This window comes from Pagrus pagrus (genome assembly GCF_965226575.1).
Source record: "Pagrus pagrus genome assembly, chromosome: 9".
Lineage (NCBI taxonomy): Eukaryota > Metazoa > Chordata > Actinopteri > Spariformes > Sparidae > Pagrus > Pagrus pagrus.
This window is the reverse complement of record NC_140193.1, coordinates 8,712,797-8,736,233: the sequence shown is the minus strand read 5'-3', so window position 1 is coordinate 8,736,233 and position 23,437 is coordinate 8,712,797. Positions and strand designations below refer to the sequence as shown.

At 40.1% G+C, this 23,437-nt stretch overlaps 1 protein-coding gene and 1 long non-coding RNA gene across 5 annotated transcripts in view; one reads left to right on the top strand and one right to left on the bottom strand.

Moving 5' to 3' along the window:
* Positions 1-15,684, top strand: part of pard3bb (par-3 family cell polarity regulator beta b) — a 215,895-nt gene extending 200,211 nt beyond the window's left edge. For 2 of the 4 annotated variants that reach the window (XM_084361221.1, XM_084361220.1), the window contains exons 24-26: positions 14,076-14,291; positions 14,523-14,633; positions 14,760-15,684. In XM_084361221.1, the coding sequence (XP_084217347.1) occupies positions 14,076-14,291; positions 14,523-14,633; positions 14,760-14,874 (442 nt within the window). In that variant the 3' untranslated portion in view covers positions 14,875-15,684. Of the gene's footprint in view, positions 1-14,075; positions 14,292-14,522; positions 14,667-14,738 lie in introns of all 4 variants that reach the window. The other 2 variants (XM_084361222.1, XM_084361223.1) reach the window with 2 other exon arrangements.
* A 123-nt stretch (positions 15,685-15,807) lies between these two features.
* LOC311262079 lies at positions 15,808-19,950 on the bottom strand. The gene is made up of 2 exons (XR_014623207.1): positions 18,747-19,950; positions 15,808-18,623 (listed from the first exon to the last, which is right to left on the bottom strand). It is a non-coding gene; the product is annotated as an uncharacterized lncRNA (long non-coding RNA).
* Between the last annotated feature and the right edge of the window lie 3,487 nt (positions 19,951-23,437).

Below are 23,437 nucleotides of genomic sequence, written 5' to 3'. Positions count from 1 at the left end.
GATATGCTTTCATATGTGTGGACCCCGGGGTGAGGGAGGAAATTTTTCTTTCAGGTCCCAGCTGTTGGATGTTAAACAGGTCTTTGGGTCTGCTGGAGTTGAACGGTGTTAAGTGATACTAAGCTTATGTGGAGGGAAGGTTTGCCACAAAATGTGAAATCCTCACACTTATATATTTTGCATTGGAGCTGCAACTACAGATTATTTTCACAATTAATTTATTCAAATATGTCATCAATAAGAAATCTTTTTTTAAAATGACAAAAATGCTAATTACAACTTCCCAGAGCCCAAAGTGATGTCTTAAAATGGCTCCTTTTGTTCAACCAACAGTCAAAAACCAAAACTTTAAAATTGCTATTATAAATGAAAGAGAAAATAAGCAAATTCTTCCATTTAAGAAACTACTGTATGTATGTAAAGCAGGATTTGCTTTGATTAATTAAATTAAAGCAAATTGGGTCACAAGAAAAATAAACTAGCCGCAGTCCATGTTGAGTTTGACCTCTATACCCTCATCTCACGATGCAACAAATAGTCCCTCTATTTATTTTCTTTCTTTTTTTTTCTTTTTTATTTTGTTTTAATTGTGCTGCTTATTTTTCCATCTTGTACAGATATCTGTGTTGATATGTAGGTATAATACACTGTTTCCTTTATCTGTTTATTGAAAAACTAATAAAAACTCTTATAATAGAAACTTCTTCTTTGAAAAATGAGTGAAACAATTACTGCCATATTAAAATAGTTAGAGATTGATTTTTTCTCAACTGACTAATATATAAATTGCCTGATTATTGCAGCTCTGTTTTGCATAGTGGGAGAATAACACCCAGCTTATCCCTCAGATTCAAACGAGGGATGTAAGATAATATCGTCACGTCATCAGTTTCTGCCAATAAAAGCTTTAAAAAAATAATTTATTTATCATTTTACAACACCAGGGTTGTAGAAAGAACTTGAGTTTGGTCAACAATAACAGAAAAATAAGGAAGTAATCATTGGAATAAACGCACTGCTACATGCTTCTTTTATCTCAGAAAACAAAAAGTTTTGTAGGATAGTTAAATGATTACTAAAATTGTTCCTGCAAACATGTAATGTTCTTTATCTCGACAACATAAACTATGATTGGCAACATGACGCACAAGAAAAAAAAAACTGAGCTCACATCACATTTTGATGCCAGATGGAACGTACCTAAAATTGTTATGATGATTTATGAATCTGCTGAAACAGGAAGCAGCTCATATTACTGCAACAGGCAGGGGGTTGACGTTCAAACAAAGCAGCGAGGCTGTGGTGGTCACGTTACCGAATGGACATACTCATTTACCTGGAGTCCCAGTGCCCTGCATTCATTACTAAAGGTCCAAATACATTTTGTGTTTCATAAACTCTAAAAATACGATTGTGCCTATGTCTTTCTGTGTGTATCCTACATTTAAAGTCACTTCACATGAATTCAAGATACTTGTGCTTGTGCAGGAGCTTTTACAATCCCCCCTCTCCCTGTTGAAAGTACTATTCCAGAACTCCTCTTCATGTACCAAATTAGCGTCTATTGCAGGATCGTAATTTTGTCAGCAATTTGTATCCTGTGGTCATGCTCAGAGCAAAATGTCCCCAGCTTGAAACTATTACATCTGGCTGTGGGGGAACCTTATTGGCTCAAGATGTGAAATAATGGAAGCTATTATGAATGGGATATATCTGTAATGGATTTCGCGATGTTTCAGGAAGTCACCCACTACACTGCCTATAAGTAGGTATGTATGATACTGCCATAACTAAATGTCATCTTCAGTTTGAATCATTTCAGCTGGTATAGATGAACACGACCCATTAAGGTACTTTACAAGGTGGAGCCAATTCACTGCCAATGTGATCAATCTGTCTTTATGGCTGGTGCGCATTCAACTATCTCAAAGTTGATATGGCTTGCATCTTGGTTTGCACCATTTAACATGACTAATGGCTTTATACGATGTTGCCAATTTCTAGAGGTTCACCCTGCAAAAAGGTTATCATTTCCTCTGATATTAAAGCATGTGAAGATATATAGTTTGTAGAGTTGCATTTCAGAACAGTCAAAAGTGAAACTGAAATATTTAACATTGATGTATGTATTGCATATTTCATAAAGCTATAATGACATTTATACACTTTTCCTGTAGACTGTTCACTGACAAATATATTTAATAATGTTTGACTGTGCACAAAAGATTCATGATTCATTTAATTGTAGCTCTAACACAGGGTTGTACAACGAAATGTACGCACATTTCTTGTGTCCCTTTATGCTACTAGAGAAAAAATATGTTTTATGGTAGAGTGTTTAGGGTGAGTTGAGGAGTCTCACAGCCTGAGGAAAGAAGCTGCTCTGTAGTCTGGTGGTGCGGCACTAGATACTTCTGTATCTTTTGCCCGATGGCAGCAGGGTAATCGGACCGTGGCCGAGGTGGGTGTTATGTATGTTTCCAGTCAGGATGCTCTCTTTTGCTCCTCTCTAAAAGTTGAGTGAAATGTTTTGTTTTGTTTTTTACCAGGATGGTAATGTGTAATAACCATCATAGATGGTGATGTTGTTTTCCAGGAACCTTAAACTGTTCAACCTGCTCCACCTCAGCTCTACTGTTGTAGACAGGGGAGTGTGTCTTTGCCTCCTTTTTCCCAAATCATCTTTTGTTTTGCTGATGATGAGCAACAGATTGTTCTCTGCACCACTCTGCAAGATTGTCGATTTCCTCCAGATATGAACTCTCATCGTTGATTATAATGCGGCTGATGATGGTGGTGTCGTCTGCATTCTTCACAATAGAGTTCTCCTGATGTCTGGGTGCAGTCATGGGTCTACAGTGTAAACAGGGAGGGGGCTGAGCTCACAGCCCTGGGGACCTCCGGTGTTAAGCACTAAAGTAGAGGAAGCGCGACTGCCAATCCATTCTCACTGGGGTCTGTTTGTGAGGAAGTCCAATAACCAGTTGCAGAGTCTGGTACTGAAGCCCAGAGTGTTTTTGTTGCACATTTTGTTAACTACAGTTTGTATCTGCTTTGGCTGCTGACACTAGGGGTTCCTATTTCTATCAAAGTTGGACTCATGCCATCTAATTTGAAAAAGATGATCGTGATAGGTCAACGTCAAGATGCTTTTGATCAGTAGATTTGATGAGTGACAGGCAAATTGAGAGAGAAAATACAGTGGATACAGAGTTGCAATTAAATGAGCATCGGTTTTGAAGGACATTTCAAGGTCCAATTTGTACGATAGTTGATTGTTGAGTTTCATTCGGGCCAGCCACCAAACCAAAACATCTTTTGACGAATCAGGAAACTCAAGGCATCAGTACTTGACGAGCCTGTAATGCGACTCAACAATAAGCTAACTAATTAGACCTTTGACCCACTATGTCGTCGTACAAAACATGTTTATGAGTTTGTTGATGTGTCAGCTCATCTCTCATGTGTCATGTTGATCAGAATTGTATTTTTTTAAGGAGCTGCCTGCAGTGAATTTTCAGTCTCTACAGTTTTTTTTTTTTTTTCTTTTTGGCTGTAGCTTCATTGCTCAGTTTCCAAATGGCATGGCCGTATTATGATGGGATGCGAAACACCACTCCAAATCCCCATTGTTCTGCCCTCTCTGTGTTTCCGCGGCAACAGTCTCCCACCATCTGGAAGGCCCTCATCCCTCAGTTCCTCTCACTTTCCTCTAATGGGTTTCTCCACTGTCTCTCTCCCATCTCATTTTCTTTCTGTACTGTTTCTCTTTTTATTCTCCGACTTTTTTTCTTCCTTTTCTTTTACCTTTTTGTGCACTGATTTGATTCTCTCTCTCTCTGGCAGTAGCTTTTTCCTCTTACTTTTCACTTAAGTACTTACCATATTACTGTACTCTTTCATTCGCTCTCTAATATCCTTTTTTTTATCCTCCTGTGGTCATTTTCATCCCATTCTGGCTTTTTTTCTTTGAACACTTCGGCTGTGTTCTTTAATACGAGCACCCTGTATTATGCACCCTCACACATTCACATTCATACCCTGACACACACACACACACACACACACACACACACACACGCTTACATACACGGGGGAATGTAATCATGTTAGTTTCCTGGACTGGTCAGTTTGTAATTCATGATATCCAGGTGGATTAATCATATTTGACAGAACTTTATTGACAAAGACATATAGGAGCCCCTGAAAGGTGTTTAGTTTCATTGGGACGTGAACTGTATGAGTAAGCATCCGGGACTGTGTGTGTGCGTGTACGTGCGTGTGCCCGCGTGCACGCTCCTCTAAAGTAGGGCCCATTATTCTCAGCAGATGCTGACCTTCAGCATGCCAGTTCTCTGGAGGGCACCACTTGTTTCTCTGCCTTTTTTCTTCTCCTCTTCTCCATTCTTCTCCCCCTCCCTTCCATTACTTTTCTTTGTTGTCCCTCCCTTCTCATTTTCTGCTCCTTTCTTCCTTCTCCTCCTTTCATGTTTTTCTTCTCCGACTCACTCACAAGACATCCATCAGGGAGGCTCCATCTCTCTTACTTGTAGCCCTATTTGTCATTTCTTCTTCTTCAGCTTTCAAATGTAAAACTCGCTCTCTCTTTTTTCCTTCTTCATTTTGCTCCACCTTATTGTCTTGCCTCTCAACTTTTTTCCCCATTGTCTCCTTTTTCACTTGACTGTCAGAACCCTGTCAGAATCTTTTTTACTTCTTCAGAGCTTAATGGCTTCCCTGGCTATAGCTGATTTTTTGAAAACCCTTCTGTTTCTTGTCTACATCTCAATGTTAAGAGACAATCCAGGTCTCTCCCTCCCTGCACATGGGCTGTGTCCGAAGCGTTATTATGAGCCCACTGCTTTTCTTGGCAAGGCCCAACCTACTCTACTTGTGAGTGGTTGCTTTTGTTCACTGGGATGTTGAGGTTTAGCCATGGGGAGTTAGACGGGGTATGAATATCAGGATGGGCTAATCCAATGCTTTCTGACTGATTCTTTACTCCCTATAAAATGTTGAATCAGTATCTTACTCAACAGTTAATTGAGATATCAGACATTAATTATCATTATTTAGCATCAACACTAGCAGCTGTAGAGCCACACAACATAAACACATCTTTATATCCAAAAACACAGGGCATTTCATTGGAGGAATGTTGGCAGAAAGCATTGATACTGCTGTTTTGCTCCATTTTATTGGCACTATAAATTGGATAGATTTTCAAATAGTAAATGTTTGCACTATGTGATAAATAAGGAGGGATTTTGGACACAGCCCTTGTCTTTTTCCTTCTTCCTCCTCCTCCTCCTCCTCCTCCTCCTCATCCTCCTCCTCTGCTCCTGTCTGGCTCAACCCTCTGCGGTCACATCTTTTTGTCTCCTGTTTATGCTAACTTCCTATTCTCTTTGCATTCATCTGCCTGCTCTCTGTCCTTTGCTCTTTGGTTGATTTAAGGAATACAGATGAAGATTGTATTCTTAAGTGGGTTGCTCTTTGCCTGGAAACTCATTGTTGGCCTGAAGTCATCAGTAATTACAGCTTTGGCACGTAGTCCAAAACACAAAATTAATACAAAAAAGATAAGAAAAGAAAAAACACAACAAATGATTGCATCTTTAAGTTTAAATAATTCCAAATGAAATACCATTGAATTTTTCTGCAAGCTCCTAACCCTCCATTCAACCAGTCTCACCAACTATATTTCACTCAAATGTGGGTGTTTGTTACCTTTGTGAAGGAGGTTAAACCTTCACCTGAGTCCATTTCTTTGTTTGTTGGTTAGTTGGATAGGTGGTTTGAAAGCACGATCGCACAAAATCTACTGAATGTATTTCCTTGAAACTTGGATGGAAGATTGGTGTCAGCCCTTTACAAGTTTAGCCGCAAAATACACCTACTGGAGTACTGGAAAATCAGCTGTCTGGGAGCCAAAGTGCTACTGTAGAGTTCAGTGTTTAGATTAACAATAGCAGCACTATGCTCCTTAATTTGGTTTGGGGAACGTTAGACTCAAGCAACTCCAGTCAAACTTGCAGTAGACACTCCTTGTCCTCAAATTCTTTTCTCTTTAAAAGCAAAGCAAAAAAAAAAAAAGAAATATGAATATTAAAGCATAAATCTCACTAATATGTTGCTTATCCAAGTATGTTTTTTTACTCTGCAAAGAACATCCAGTTCGCAGATGTTGGAACAAGCAACATTTTAATTACATTCTTACTTACTAGACCCTGATATACTCAAGGGGCTAGCTTTCTATACCCTGCCAGCTTTTAGCCTTAGTCTTTTCATGTGTTGGTTGCAGCCATCATGAGCATAGTTAAGATCCATTTCTAACAAATCAGCTGGAAACATTTAAAACTCAGCTGGAAACAGTTCCAGAGTTTTTCGACCAACACTCGCTTCTACAAGAACGTTAGGCCACACCAGCTGGCTACGGCTGCTTTTGTTTACTACTGGGTAAAATTACAGGCCCGTTGTTTAAAAAAAGTGTGTGAATTTTGAAAGATAAACTTGAAAATGATTATTGTAAATATGCATAATGTCCATGTGAGGCGCCAAATTAGAGAGCTTGACAGGTGTAGCAGCCGCAACTAGGGCGTACAGGCTCAGCGAATGGTCAGTTGCTGCTGCTGCTTCTCCAGTGAAGTTTATTCTTTCTAAAATATAAATAACCAGTCTAATTTAATACTGTAAGACCCCAAAAATCCAGCTGAATTTAAGTATGTTATTTGTGATGTCCATGAAAATAAAACATTAAGTCAGCATTGCCGCAGTCGCAGGTTATCAGGGGTCCAGTCCTCGACCAAATGGTTGTTATCTCTACCAAACGGTGTTGAGGGTTTGAATGTTATGTCTATGTATTTGGATTTGGTATGCCCCCTAATCCTGGTTGATAATACCCTTCCTTAGCCTTTGACCCCACCTTCTAAGTGTTTGGTGGGAACTGATGGAGTATCATGTGACTTTAGGGGGTCAGGAGTCGAGGGAGGTTTAGCGGTCTCGAACACACACACACACACACACACAAGGACCAACGCAAACCACATTGACAGCTGAACCAACAGAATACCATCTCTGTCACACACACACATGCACTCAGACACACAGTATGTAACCACTTAACCATAAGTAGGAAAACAGCTTAGTGTCTCATTGGCCTTCTCCTAATAAAACAGAAAAGGCTCTCACTGCTGCTTCAGGCGTCAGTCTTAATGACTTGGCTCTGTTCTGCTAAGAGTTGTTTTTTCACTATACTCACAGTTAATACAGTCCCAGATGTCTTATACTGTACCTGAGCAGTGTGGTTTAACTAAGTCAAACAAAGACAACTGCCAATCACTCTGAAATCCTGGTGAACTGCCTGACTGATGTCTCTGGACACCAATGATTTAAGACTATATTTTCAAAGATATCTTAATCTGTGCCACCACTGTTGTGCATTGCACACTGGGTGTTGTGTACTCATGGTGGCACTGGTGTTTCTGTGTGTGGATATGTCGTACACATAGTAACAATCAATACATGGTAGAAACTTCATAATTACATCTCAGGATCCCCCCTAAGGATTCGATGATATAATTGGATTTTGAAGCAGCATAAATGTGCATATTCATAAGCAACACCCGATTTCCTTGAAACTCGTTTCATGTTTTCAGAGGTTTGTTGGCTGGTCGGTTGGTTGGTCATTCAGTCAGCTGGTTGGTCAGTTGGTTGGTTGGGTGGGATGGTAGGTTGGCTGGATTATACTGAATGGATTTTCAGAAAACGTGGACTGAAAGTGGGTCTCGGCCCAAAATAGACCCCATTACCTTCTGATAACAGGACAGATCCAGGCATGTTGTATTCTCACTTTCTTTAACACTGCAAGATAAGGCATTTTTGACATTTTCATTTCATTCTCAGGGAATAATCTGATAATCTTAAAATTTGGAGTGGTATAGGGCTATTCAGTTTGACATTAGATTAGGCTTGATTGAATTTAAGAGGACTGTTGGGCCTACTGAATGCCAGTCTAGATTTCATATCCATTAATCTGCCATATATTTTCACGATAATCTGCTCTATTAAATGTCCCAAAAACAAATAAGAATGCTCATCATAATTTCCCAGAGCCCAAAGTGACCTCTTCAGGTTGCTTCTTTTATCCAACCAACAGTCCAAAGCAGTCTCTTCATTTACAATCATAAAAGACTGACTGATGTCAATTAATAGTCTTTTTCAAACATTAACTGACTATTTGTTGCAGCTCTATGAGACACTTGAACTACTAACTCTTCCATTAGACACGAGTCAGGTCTTCTTTTCGTTCCTTGGCGAAACTTTGTTTTAACTTCAACCACATGATTTTAATGATGATTATCTTTCATAACTTGTGTTGTAATATCATTTTATGCTCCAATCTGCAGTATATTGATGTACTAAACTTAATTTAATTTCCTAAGCAGTTCAAAACCAATATTAAATGTAATTTGCAAAATAAAAACGCAAGATGTGGCGCAGGTTTCATTTGATTCCAGTAAAGTCTTCCCTTTAACAGACTTTCCTCTGTTTTCCTCCCCATCCTTAGATAGAAGATGAAATATTTATCCACCCTTCATTATTTCTCACTTAAGCTTATATTGCCTCAGTGTTTGGACTGTGATGCCTGTGTGATTAAAGCTTCATAATGAAGTATCGCATTAAGAAGATGGAGCTGAGCTAAACTTAGTTTTAACTCGGGGGACATTATACCACAGCCGCTCCATTTTCAATGCGGCTCGCCAAATGACATTACGACAGCAGTTGTGGAACAATTTGAGCTATTAATCTGCTTTATTACCACGCTGTCAAAATATCGTGACTCTCATTGACAAAGAATCTGACACTGTTGAATGCAATTTGGATATATGAAGTACTCTCCCAAGCTCAAGCCTAAAATCAGTTTTAAATGGATGCCAACACAAGGTGGGCGCTGTGAAGACTCATAAAGAAATAACTGAATTAAAGCCGTAGCAGTTTTCCTCCTCGTCTCTTCATATCACTCTTTGCTCTGTCTCTCACCTTCTCTAAGCCTTCCTCCCCTCATCTGGAACTTTTCCTCTCGTCTCATTTGAGGCGGTATTGTTGGTGTTTGTGCGTCAGTGTTTTATTGAGACAATCCATCTGACACGCGGCTGTCATTGGCTCTCAGGAGTTTTTTAATGTGTTGTGTCACAATGCCGCGTCTTGTCTCTTTTTCTTAAAGGTATTTGTGTCCCTCTGAGACAGGCCGGGATGATCGATGGCTGTGAATGTGTGTGAGGATGTATGCGTGTGTGTGTGTGTTCACACTGGCATAACAGCTGTATCCAGCCCTGTTAGAAAGAGTAAGTGAAAGTGTGTTTATGAGAGAGAGGGGCAGGTGCTGAGGACATATAACAACTCGTTGTTTCCCCCAAAATCCAGCTGAAATCTCTTAAATACCGGGGAATTAGAAAGGCTCACATTACTCTCAATTACTGTCACACATGGGGAGGAATCTTTCCAATTATCCTTTTCAAATATCTAACCTATGCACTATCTATGTGAAGGAAGTCATGCACGAACAGGTAGTTGGATTTCCCTCCACACTGAGCCGTTTTCTGCTCTGCTTGGGATGTTTTCAATTCTTTCATTTTGCTTTGATTACTCCCTCAATTATGTTAAACTAGTTGTTGCATGTGCCAGGAAGCTGTTCTCATTCATTACATCTGTTTCTCTCTTTCTATCTTTCTCTGTGTTTTTCTCACACACACACACACACACACACACACACACACACACACACACAGACCATCAGCCTCCTCATTTGGTCTTAACTCCTCTCCAGCTGTGTGCCAATTTGCCTCCTCCAGAGTACGTGGGGTTTGGAAGGGGGTGATTAGGAACTAGCACTGTATTTAAACTAAGGTTTGCACTGTGTGTCTGTGTCTGTGTGTGTGTGTGTGTGTGTGTGTGTGTGTGTGTGTGTGTGTCTGTGTGTGTGTGCGCGCCAGTAATGGCTTCCATCCTCATTACCCCATAATCCCCAGCTGCTGTGCAGTGCTGACTGGGTTCCTGGAGGGAGAAATTCCAAACTTGCCACCGGATTTACAGTGAATTCCCTAAAGATCCCCGCTGGATTTCCACTCTGTTTCCAATATGGAAACTCTCAGAAGATTCTGAGGCTGCAACTAATGATTATTTTTCTCATTATCGATGAATCTGTCTTGTTCATTTTTTTAACTTGACTACAGGATTAATCCTTTTTGTCTGAAAAATGTCCGTTGCATTTCCCGAGCCACTTTTGGAAAACTTTGTTCCGAGGCTTGACGATAATGTTAAATTTTAACTGCAAAAAGGAAATTCAGGATTTGGCTGCAATTATTTTCTCTTTGACTACTTCCATGTGTGATTCTCCTTTTGTTTTCCTTTTTCGCTTTTCTTTTTTAGAATATTTCCAGCTTCATCCAGCACCTGTTAAACCCGAACCCTCCAATAAACTGATCTAATAAATTGTTAACATTTCCCATATGTTTTTCCATTCGATCTCTGTTTCATTCCCATAAGGCGGTGACAGAGGTTTGGAGATGGTATTGAAATCCAAGCACCCCAACCGAGAAGAACAAATTCTTTAGCCAGAGCCACACCAGCTAGTGCGGTAATTTATAACTTTAACCACTGAAAGATCACAGAGTTAAAATATAAACAGTCATGATGTGGAATCAGAGTTGGTCTTTTTAGGTGTCTGATCTGCCAAAATGTCTTTGGAGGAATACCAGCCTCTCAATCCTTGTTGCTTCTTATCCTCGTCCAAACCAATGAGCAAAATAAATGTTGGCAATGCACGTTTTACGTAAAACACAGATATGATGAAACTTAACATTTCTTTATGTCGCAGTTTTACATTTCAGAAAAGATCACGTTTTGGCTAAAAAATACCTGTTGGGTCGCCACAAACATATCTTAAAATTGCCCCAAGGTCTCCTTAAAGATATCTTGTGGTATCTTGCTTACAAATGTTGAAACACCTCATGCAAAACAAGGTGGTTTCGCAGCTAGGACTGTTGAAATAGAGACGTGAACTGCTATCACTGGATTGGCAGCCTTGTCGAGTTTGACTCCTCCACCATTCCCTCCACCTCCTGATATGGAGGTAAGGTCATGGATATGTAATGTACACATGATATGACATGTATAGTAGAAAGGTCAGTATGGTACGTACGACACCTAAAAATATGAATGTAATCGTGATTCGCAGAAATGTTAACTGCCAACATTTTATTCTGGTGACTGGGCTGGTTCATCTTGTTTCATTCTTCTTCACTATGTATTTTTATATCTTTTCTCTCACACATTTATTCTCCTTCCCATCCTTAACGGATCATCATTTCTCTCTATTTGCACATTTGTTACAATTAATTGTCTTTAAATCACAGGTAATAGTTACGTAAAGTTTGTACACACAAACTGCTGATGACTCTTAATTAACTGATAACTTTACTGATGGTAACTTTTTCTCACTGCTCCTACGCCTCTCTCCCTCTCCTCTCTTATCTTTGTCTTATCTTCATCTCTCCCTCATACCTCCCCCTACACCTCTCCTTCCCTCCCCTCCTTCCTTTCCATCTTATCTCCCTCTGTCCCCTCTCTGTCATGCCTTCTTCACCTCCCCGTCACCTCTCCACCGCTCTTATCTCTGCCTTGGTGACATTGATGTGGCCGGAGGGGCAAAACGCTGAGTGACGGATTGACCGACTGATATGGGCGCAGGTATACAGAGATGGATAGCAGGCCATGCAGATTGACTGGCAGGCAGACGTGTAGCCATAAACCATCTAAAGAGAGAGACAGAGAGGCAGTCAGACACATGGACAGACGGGGCAGCTGGCAGACTTGACGCGTTGGTAGGCTTTCCAGCCGGAGAGATGCAGACAAAACGGCTGCGGCTATCAAGAAGGGAGACATTTGAGACATGTAGCCGATATACTTACCCAGAGTGACTTACAATAATTGTAGCAGAATAAGTCGAAAAAAGCAGGAGACAGACGGCAGATAGGTTGACAGATGAGTTGACAGAGAAGCAGAAATGTAATGTGTGTGTGTGTGTGCTCTCACACACACTCTCACGGCAGATATGGAGCCAGGCGGGGCAGCAGCAGACATCCCAAACATGATGGGCATGTAGTTAGTTAGACACTTTCCACTGCTGACCACCCAAATGGACACACACAGGCGTCAGCATGGAGACCACCAGCACGCCACGAGTGTGTGCTCGCTCTCTGCGTGTCTGTCTCCATGGTCATGTCCATATTAACATTATCTCCAGGCAACAGGCGACAGGTCACCTTTGTGATTGGCTGGAGGCTGCGGAGCCCCACCCACTCAATTATGCATATTAATGATAAGTGTCATTATGACACTCAGTGAGAGTAACGTGGGTCTGCTGTGAACACATTTTAACAAGTACATGCTTCAGTCCACATTAGTTTGAAGTGCATTAATAATCCTAAATGGTGCAGACTTCATTAATATATGCACACCTCTAGCATGCATTAATACAAATACAAAAATATCAATCAGACTATATTTAGCACCGTTCAGACGGATCGAAATGTGATTCAAACGCTTCACAAGTGACTGACCAAAACAAAAATGTATTTAGAGACTTAAGCACACCAAGACAGCGATAAAATATGAGATAAATATGAGTAATATTTCTGAAATACTACACATGATAATTATTTTAAATTAAAAAAAATAAATAAACTATGATATAATAATAATGATAAACAGTAAAATGTTAATAAACATAATATAATGATAATCCCAACAAGTTTATTTTAATAGCACTTATCAAAACCAAAATAAACACAATAACGAAATACAAAGTAATAAAAGAGAAATAAAACTAAACACAATGGATGATTAAAACCATAAAAACACCAAAGAATAAAAAGTTAAAATAAGCAATGGGTACATACAAATAGAGACGTGCAAGACTGAGAATAATGTCAGGAATAAAGTATAGTGAAATTAAAAAGAAAAAATAAACTTAAAACTGTAAACACCTTGATAGGAAAGCCTTTCAGTAAAAAAAGTCATTGAAAAGATGAGTATAAACACTAAAAAGAGAGAATAAGATCCACATTTAAAAACAGAGAAGAAGAAGAGGGAAAACAGAAAGTGGAATGAGTCGGATTGAGAAACGAATGCAGACAGATGAAGAGACAGAAAGACAGAGAGATAAAATGTAATACCTGATAATGTTAGCTATGCGGACGACACATGTTTGTGTACTCGCTGTCCACTGGGCGCAGGACATCGATATCTATTAACAGGACTGGACTGGATTACCACAGCTGTGTGTGTGTGTGTGTGTGTGTGTGTGTGTGTGTGTGTGTGTGTGTGTGTGTGTGTGTGTGTGTGTGTGTGTGTGTGTGTGTGTGTGTGTGTGTGTGTGTGTGTGTGTGTGTGTGTGTGTGTGTGTGTGTGCATGTTAACTGAGCCCTAGCCTACTTAAAACTGTCACATGTCACTTATATTCTGCTGCTATGTGATCTTTGGCTGGGATGGGCAGGTGTGTGTGTGTGTGTGTGTGTGTGTGGCTCGTCCTTCTCTTTCTCTCCAATCCACAACAAATACTTTTGAGCAGGTTTCCATGAATATTTTGAACATTTAGTCCACAGCTTTTGATTTTCACAAGTTCATATATTAATTTAGCGAGCGGTAGCAGCATTATATGAAAATAATAGCAAAATGCCTTCAACTTTCTTTTCATTGATCACACGGTATGTAGCGACTAAGTCCCATAGGTACCGGCTGCTAATTGGGCAGAATGATTTAGGTGTGCACCTGGAAAAAGTGCACTCAGTCTGTACCAATAATTTATATAATAATGTGTTTCATTTCTTACTTCTAACTACTAACTTCTTATTTCTTAGCTCGGCTTCCTCCCTACTTCCCCTAGTAAATGAGCAACATACCTGACCTCAGTTAAGAGTGTCTCCCTCTTTTATGATTGGTCAAAGAATTATAAACTCACTTGCTACATTTCTTCATCATTTCTCTCAAAATGGTGTCTTTCTGTTCTCCAGGCGAGGTCCGATGGATCCAGCTGACTACCCCATGCAGCCCTGGTCAGGTCATTACCCCGGACCTCCCCAGCCCCCACAGGGGTACCCTCAGTCACCGTCCTACCCGAACCCCAACTCCCAGTCTGGACCACCTTACTCTGGATACCCACCTGGCCAGCCGTACGCACGGCCGGGTGACCCACGGGGCGTCGACCCTGGGTACTACCCCCACCCGAGGTAATGAAATGCATGGAGGTTGCTTTATGTCACGTGATATATAATGTTGTACGTAGAGCTATACTCTTACATAAGTAGACTTTTTTTCATAAAAACTGTGCCCATAATTTTTGAAATTATCTATAAATTCAGCTTGTATTACAATTGTATTACTCCTTTTACTGTGAAGGAGCACACCTGTCCTCACCTGTCCTATCTAATATTGTGATGATGCTTGTTTTCTGCTCCTAGCTCCCAGCAGAGAGGCCCCTTGCGGCAGGATGTGCCCCCCTCTCCCACCCCTCCCCTTCGCGGACTACGGTACGACACTATGACGCGTGGAGCCGGGGGTGGAGCTTACAGGTAGGGGCGATTTGTGGATGAAGATTATCCCAGGTAAATTCTGAAATCTGCCATCCTCATTTGTTTTACAAATGACTCAGTTAATCTGCTTTAACACCTGAATAGAGAATGTTTGATGGGTTACAGGCACCTCGTGGATCCCAGTCCAGAACAATATGGCTATCCTGGGGAGGGAGGAAGACAGCAACAGCAACACCAAACCAACCCGAGACAGAAGAACGCCATGACTGCAGCTGTGTAGACGAATCAGGTCCAGAAATGAAAACGAGCAGAATGCTAACTGCTTTGTGTTGTGCAGCTCTCGGTACTCCAGTGATATAGAGTTGAAGCCGCTTTAATGGTGTGATTTGAATCACCGTCATTATCAAACATTGTCTTCGCTGTTTGAAGTATATGGTAATACACAGACAAGCAAGGTAAAGGAGGTTAATTATAGAGTCGCCCGCGTGTGATGCATAATGTCTTGTTTGAAGTCATTTAAATTGCTTTGAGTCTTCCAGGAGTATAAAATTAGCAGGGTTTGGTCTTTTCACTATACTCTGATTAAGTCTTCTCTTTCAACAAGCAGTCCAAGCCACAAAGGTAATTGGATCCATTTAAATGAAGACATACATACAGCTCGATGCTGGCTCATATCGTACCTGACGGTTTCACTGCTGCCGCTCTTAGAACAAGACAAAACATATTCTAAAATGTCACGTGTAACATGCCAAACAGCTGTTTAGCAAAAAATATTGTCAGGCTTTTAGTTTCCTCTCGAGGGCAAGTTGTAAAACATCACGATGTTCCTTCTCCAAACCTGTGTGAGCAAATAACTCTGAAGATATCATCTTAACTCTACTGTTACAAGGCAGCATATGCATACATGCCAATATTACCTATTTTAAATTTTAATGACAGTTACATTGTTATGAAATGAAGTGCATTTTGATTCCTTTTGTCTCTATTTTCCAAAAAGGGAGAACGCCACTATACCGAAAATATACAAATACAGAAAATATACTCGTGACTAGTCTGATTTAACACCGTCTCTCCATTAATTATGGAAACATTTTCAGTGCACTGAATCACAATAGTGCGCTGTTTGAATTATCTTTAAGTGTAATAATATGCTTTTAACGACGCTATGATTGCCTAGAAGATATTTCTCTCAGCAGAGATGAGTTTGAATATGTTTTTCAGTACAGGACCACTCAACCACTTATTGATGACCCTGATCTGGCTTTAAAATAATCCCACGATGACATTTCAAACCACAAATTTACATTCATTTATATTCAGGTCAGGACATATTAGCATTGTTTGACCTACGTTTATCTTTGAAAAGTTAACTTTATTTAAAATGACCTCAACTTGAATGTATGAATTCACCGCAATACTTTGTGGATTACTTTTTCAGTCATCCGAACCTGTGTTTATTGAATCATTCCAGCGTGACCAGAGTTTTTGCTCATTATTGTTTTTTATCAGACATCCACTCGACTCGAAGTTCACTAGGGTCACTTGAGAGATGATCCTTTACTTTAAACAAGAAGCCAAATTTGTCAAACTTTTCACCAGGATGCGAATCAACCTACGAACATTGACATTCTGGTAGAAACTCTATTAAGAAGAAGACGACCATTTCGTAATAACACTTAGACCTCCGTCGAGGTAACGCACACACCAAAGCCAGATGAGTCCAACACTTTATTTTATATTGTTACAGCTGCCTTCTCCTCGACACCTAGTCTTTTGTCCCAAAGCATATAAACATACGTGATAACGGTGCTTTAACAAGATAGACGGCAATGTAAAATACGTTTGGGAATGCAGGAAATGAGCAAAACTCCAAAATGTTGGAATAGTTGAATCATATAATATATAAAACCACTACAATATGCCATCTTGTACCAGTACTCGTACTAATTTTGTGTTACTTTAATGTCGACTGGAGCAGAGTTAAGCCTCACAAATGTCCATACTGGTGCGTAAACCAGGCAAAAAAGGCTTTTTTCCTTTTTGGGTTTAATTGACCACTCTGTGTTACTTAGCAGCCTCTTTTTCTCTGCGCTGTCTGTGTATTTCATGTACTGTAGTTCTGATGTGATGGATGTTCGTGGCACATCTCTGTGACCTGGTGGTGTGGGCGTCACTGCGCGCTGAAGTGCACACAAGTCCCGTTGAAACGTGAATTGAGTTTCAGAGTGCTCTTCTCAGCGCTGCGCCGTAGTGTGTATCCATTTAGCCACTTACTAAACCATCAATTAAGTGAAACTAAGAGTTAGAGTCTAGCTTAACGTTTCTGCGCTTCTCTCCACAAAGCTCAGCAGTATTAAATTCAGTGGGGATTAAACGTTAAAAATGACATTTCAGGATTAGGTGAATTGCGTTTCTGAGGGTCAATGCTGAGAGTAAAAACCCATGGAAACTAAACCATGAAGTATCTAAACCATCTCATTTGCCTGTTTGTTTGACAAAGTAGGATCTTGAATGGAAAGAAGAAAGTAGGAAAACATTGGAAGGAGGGAAGGAAGGAATAGAAATGAGGGATAAATAGAGAAGCAATGAAGGAAAAGGACGTAGAGAAGGAAGAGGGATTAAAGGAACAAGTAAAAGACTGAAAGTATTGATGGATGGAGGGAGATGGAAGAAATATGATCAGATGCAGTGCAAGGACCCCAACGCCTTTGTGGGTCACAATGGTTTGATTCATAGAGTTTTAGAAGAACAACAGAGCAGAAGAAAGAATGAAAGTTCATAAAAATCTGGGCGGCAGTTGAGCTGCAGTAGGCGGAGGGTCACAGGAGTGGGCTCGTATTGACTGAATGTAATAACTTTGGGGAATTACTTCCAAATATTTTTCTTTTTCATGCTATTATCACTTTTCTGCACCAGTTTAGAAATCAAACTTCCAGACAAAACTGTCAGAGTTTTAAGGAAAGGACAATAGTAAAGGAGATTGTCTTGGTGTTACACTCACCTGTCAAGTACAGAGAATCAACACCAAAATAAAACACGTGCCCCATTCGATCATTTTCTCAGTGCTAACAATAGCCGTCAAGGGTATTTTAAGCAAAAGTGTAAAAAGAAAATGCAAGTTAGGTGCTTTTCCGTCAACTTGTTTGGAGCAAATAAACTGGGCTAAGCAAACCCTGTTTTCATCAGAGGTTGGTGGTATAGGAGATTGGTACTGGTGTCAACAGAGTAGAAGAAGTAGAGGTCATGAACCATAAACAAAAAACTGAAAAAAGGAAAGAAGAAGCAAAACCAAGAAGAAGAAACAAAACCAGTCACCTGAGCCATCGAAAATGGACAGAGGTCTTTGGGGATATTTTTCAATACTGGCACTAATGTCAGGGAGACTCCAGCAGCAGAAACAGCTGATCAGTCATGTGAGTAACGTTGCGTCCAGTTCCCATCAAAGGGGAACTCCAGTATTTTTAAACCCTATATTTACATGGTTTGGTTCGAAAATTGTTCATGCCTACCAAAAGTTTTAGAATCGGTATCAACCATCAGAGTTGCGTCCACTAAAAGTGCTTGTTTTAACAACTGACTGGCTGAGGTTGTTATTCTGTGTCTGACAACATTACAAAAATGTTTGCAATGGAGAGAAATCTTTTTGTTCAATAATAAGATCCTTTTTGTATTCAGAAACACAATTCTCCCTCAAGGAAAAGTCTCGCTCTGAAATCTCAGTTAGCTGTAACAGTGGTAAATCAGTTAAATATTCAGACACGACTTTTACCTCTAAGTAAACCATCACACTCCTCTCCAACTCTCTGACTCATGTTTCCACCTCTCTCGAGATTTCAGAGCGAGGCTTCTCCTTGAGCATGACTGTCTCTGGTTACAAAGTAGGTCTTATTGTTGAACACAAAGGTCTATCTCTGCAGGAACCGTCCGTAATGTTGAATAAAACCTCAGCCTGTCAGTGGCAAAACAGTGTCACGGTTAAACAAAGGGGACCCAAACGCAAGACACACAGGCAGACAAGAACTAAGTGAACTGCGTGCTTTAATAACAAAAAGATGAAAACTCGAAATCCATAAAAATCCCAAAATAGAAAAAATAAAAGGTTGACAGCAGGAAACCGAACAGACGAACTGACCAAGAGAGAGAGGGGCAGACAATCACAAAGGTGGGAAACACAGACAAAGGGAGGAAATGGAAAGTGAAACAAGACACATGAGGATAGAACTTCAAAATAAAACAGGAAATAACAAAACCTCAAACTATGACAAAGAGCACTTTCAGTGGAGTTGCCCATATTACGTTGCAGTCATTGCAGTAAAACATTCCTGAAATATGATAACAAACTAGTCAATGGTTTTATACTCCAAGGATCTTCTTGGTAATTAGACAACTAATGTTACAATATACCAAAACAAAGCGAGTTCAGTTCATTAACAAAAGACCAGTTTATTAGTTCAGTGGACTGTGTGTTTCAGTCTGTTTAATGTTGCAGCACCAGAGAAAATGATCTGCTGGGGCCACGTGGATACATATTGCACTTCTTTAAGACAGAATGATCAGAATGCAAAGATGGAAGATGTTTTCTTAACTGTGTGTATCTGAATGCTGAGTCGGTGTCTGGTGAAGCTTTATCGAGCTACAGTACGCTGAGATGTGAACATTACATGAAGGTGTATTATTGTTACTCCTCTGATACTAGCACGCAAATAACATGTATGTAACTCTTCACAAGCATTTATTTTATACGTATTTGTCTTTAATGGTAGTCTGTGTTGTTGGTTGAGTCTGTCAGAGCCACAGAGCGTTTGGATGCTGTTACCATGCTACTGTCAGAAAGAGGTACACTGATGGCATTTTCTTATCCAAAATCAAGTTCTTGTTGGTTTTTCTCACTTTTATACGCAATTTACATTGAAATAATTAGCTGTAATTATGATAGTAACCGATTTTCAACCTTGTTTTTCAAGAAATGAGAAGAAAAATACAGAAAAAAAGACATTGAAGTCAGCTTGCATAGCATGGTTAACATGTCAAACATTCTGTGAGTATGGCAATGTGATTGTTTGGCAGTACAGTATGAGTTGCACAAGCTGAAGGTACTAACCAGAGTCTTCTATATGAAGAGTTCTGGTCGTCCTGGTTCTCCCTTTACAGAGACCAGTACATGAAGGAGTCTACTATACAGTACAACCTGTCTGTCTTAGAAATATAGCGTTTTTATATTAAACATCTTATATCCGAAAATCCTGAAAAAAAAAACAAATCTCATTTTATAAAGCTGTAACAATAACGATGATTGTTTTCCTAAATTTTATATTTATGTATATAACACCTGTTTTTTGCATTAAAATATTCATTTTAAGACCGGATGTGCCCGAGATGTCATCTGTTAAATGTTTTAAACATTGTGCCTCGTCTTTTTCAAGCCACAATGCGTGCCCAGCACATCTGCTAAGGTTAATTAAATATGAGTCAGGAGAAATTATTTCCCTCATGTCCCCCATACACTGCAAGGTGAGTCATTAACATTGCCAACCCAATTTAGTCCATCGTTTAAGCTGCAGATAAATTGTACCTTTGTGATAAGAGATAGATGTTGGCCCCAAATTAATGCAAGACTAATTATCAATTAGAAAAAGAAGATAAGGTGTACTGATTGCGGCAGAAAGTTTTTTGAGTTCTTCTGGCGTGGTGCCATCAAACTACTAGGTCATATCCCTGTGTTTAATAAGTATTTAGTCCCAGCCTGTGGCTTGAGGTGCTTTTTTCTTATTTATCACACACTATGGGTGCTGGACTCGGGCTGCAATCACAGAAGTTAGTAGTAATGAGACGTGGGAGTGTTTTATCAGTCAAGGCTTAATTAGCATATCCCAGACCTCTCGTCCAATGGGGAGAGGGAGAGGAAGTAATTAAATTCTCCCGAGTCACTGCCAAGGTTCATTTTGAGCACAGTGTTCAATATAGATCTACAAAATGTGTCTGTGTGTTTCAAAATCCAATATTCTGATTATATTATATTTAAGTTCTGCTGTTTCTCAAATTAGTTAAAGAGATTAATTGTAGTCTGGACTCGTCTCGCTGTCTGGATCAGACACGTCACTGTTTAGCTGACTGATTTTGACGCCACTGATCTTTATAGCTGCCTGGGTGGTTGACCAAAAGTCCCCTTTTACAGAGCCTGTTCAAGGCAGGACTGTTATTCTGCCTCTGAGGTGAAAGCAGAGGTAGTAACAGCACCGAACTGATGTCTGTATAAAGAGTGAGCCAACATGCCAGGACATGGGTGTGACATTTTGACGACGTGTTATGTATGCAACCCACAAGCGAGAGATTTAATAAGCAGCTAGCGGCCGTTAGCAGCTAACTGAAGGAGAAAAACAACAACCCAAAATGCCTGCAAATTGGGGAGACGACATGGAGTCAAGGAGCTCCTTCCCGCCTGAGCAGAAGACGAGATCAACTGTCATTTAACAAGGATGGTAAATGATTGTTATTGCCATGTTATGACATTGTTTAGAAATCTCTGCATATGTTAAACATCACACTAAAAGCTGACTTATGTTACATGTGATGCTGCGTGTGGAATCGCGGCATGCTATCCAAAATCACACATCGGGCCAACAAAGAAGAAGAAAGAAGAAAGCGTCTTGGTATTGTGAGATCTTTGTGTAAAAAGGGTGTAAAAGTCTCTTAGATTAATTTAATCACTGCATTAAAATACTTACAGCTACAGTAAAATGTCGATGTTGATATGAATCCTCTCTAAAGATTAAAGTATTGTTATCTTTCACCTCACGGTATGGATGAGTCCTAGTGGTTCATCACCGACCCACTTCCTACTCACATGAAGCAACTGTTCAGGACGTCTACAGCCTGAAATAACAGAATGTTAATGAACGACTGTCGAAGACATCCAACATCCTGCAAGCTAAAGGCTCAAGGTCCGCCAAATAAAGTAAATATTCAACTTCTGGTGATATAAGGTGTTAATGTTGCACACAGTAGCTTGCTAACACATAACCTAAAGATACATCAAAACACCTTACAGTTCAGTCTAGTTTGAGATGACAGACTGGGGGGGTAGGGGTGTTCAAAAGAAGTCACTTAAGCACTTTTTTGGGACCTCTCTGACGACCAAAAACATCTGGAAAGTCATCTAATCAGCGCCCCAGAAAGATAAAGAAAGTGTAGTTTGGATGGGGTGAGTTGAAAAAGTTCAGGAGATTTTACTAAAGCATCAGAGTGGGACCTCAAGAGTTTCCAAGATAGTGCAAACAACTTTTATATTCAGTGCAGTGTTAGAAAATTGTTGTACCTGTAGGTTTTAGGTTAATAAATCTTCTTCGCGACTCCAAATAAATGTAACTTACCTCCATGTAGCTTAACTCAAGGCTAACGCATAGCTGAGCTGCTACATGATGCTAAATATGGGAAGGCCAGAGGAAAATGCTTCTGGTCTGCATTCTGAGTGAATCCAGATTTCGGGAGAACAAAACACATTTTAAAACCAGTCGTGTGTCCCCCAGCTTTCAGACTTCGAGGATCCAAGAAGCTGACAGTGTATTCGAATCGTCTGTTTCTGGGAGACGTCCGACGTCTTGTCACGATCACTTAATGCAGCTTTAATTGACATGTTATCTGTGCAGATCATGACTAACGCTGCGGTACCATCCTGGGTTTCCTGACTGACTGAGTGGCCTCGTGTTGCTAAGAAAATTGTGACTGATGCTGTGTTTGAGGCCAACTGTCAAACAGCCTGCACTGTGACTGTGTGAACTAGTCACTGACTGACTGGCGCTGTAATTGCTCCAACCTCCCTCCCGGGGCAGGTTTGGCATGCTGTAATTATTAGCAGTTATTATTAGTACTTTTAATAATCATTGGAAGCCATTGTAATTAGGATTTCCTATTATGAGTGGCTGCCAGTTGGTGGATGTGTGTGTGTGTGTGTGTCTGCTTGGCAAAGTATTGTTCAGTTGTAGCTATTATAGGCAGCCTGGCAGCCTGCTTTTTGTTCCCTTGACTTCTGATTGTTTTTCCATGTACACACTGTGCTTTAAGGCCGTCCCTGGATCTGCCAGACCTCCCGAGATCCTCATTAATTGTTGTCAACTTACGATCTTATTTTGTTTTTCACTTGGCTGTGGATTCATGTGTGAGAAGCGCGTATCACATCAGGATAAAATGTTCGCAGTTAATGTTTCTGCAAAGCACAGATACATTTAAACGTGTATGCGTCATAGGCTACAGACCATATTGACATTTGAACAAAACGTGTCATATCACGTTTCCAGTACAAATTTATTATCTGACTTTCGAGTCAGGAGGTGGATGGGATTGTGGTGGACTTAAGAGCTGACAAGGCGGCCAAGCTAGTGATTGTGGTTCGGCTCTTGTGTGTGGCACCACTGGATATTTTTAAGGAGACCTCGGTACATCTCCAGCTGTGTTTGTGGAGACAAAAAGAGGTATTTTAAGCCAAAAAATGATGCTTTCCGATCCCTAACTAAGTGGTTTGTGTGCCTAAACCTAACCAGAGCATAAGTGCAGCAGTGTGACAAGACAAAAATGTAAAATTGAATCCAAACAAATGAAAAGTTGAAACCATAAAGAAACAGTGAACTTTAAACCTCTCTGTGGTTCTGCCGAAACTTACTTTGCCAACATTTATGCAGGCGATTGAGTTGCACATCACACACATCCATTTTAATCTCGTTATCACAAATTCACCACAGTGTTCATGTTTGTTGTTGCCTCTGAAACTCCAGTGAGTTTGAGTCATCATTGACTGAAACTGATGGTGCAATTCAATACTGTATAAATCAGCATTTATATGCAGAAGT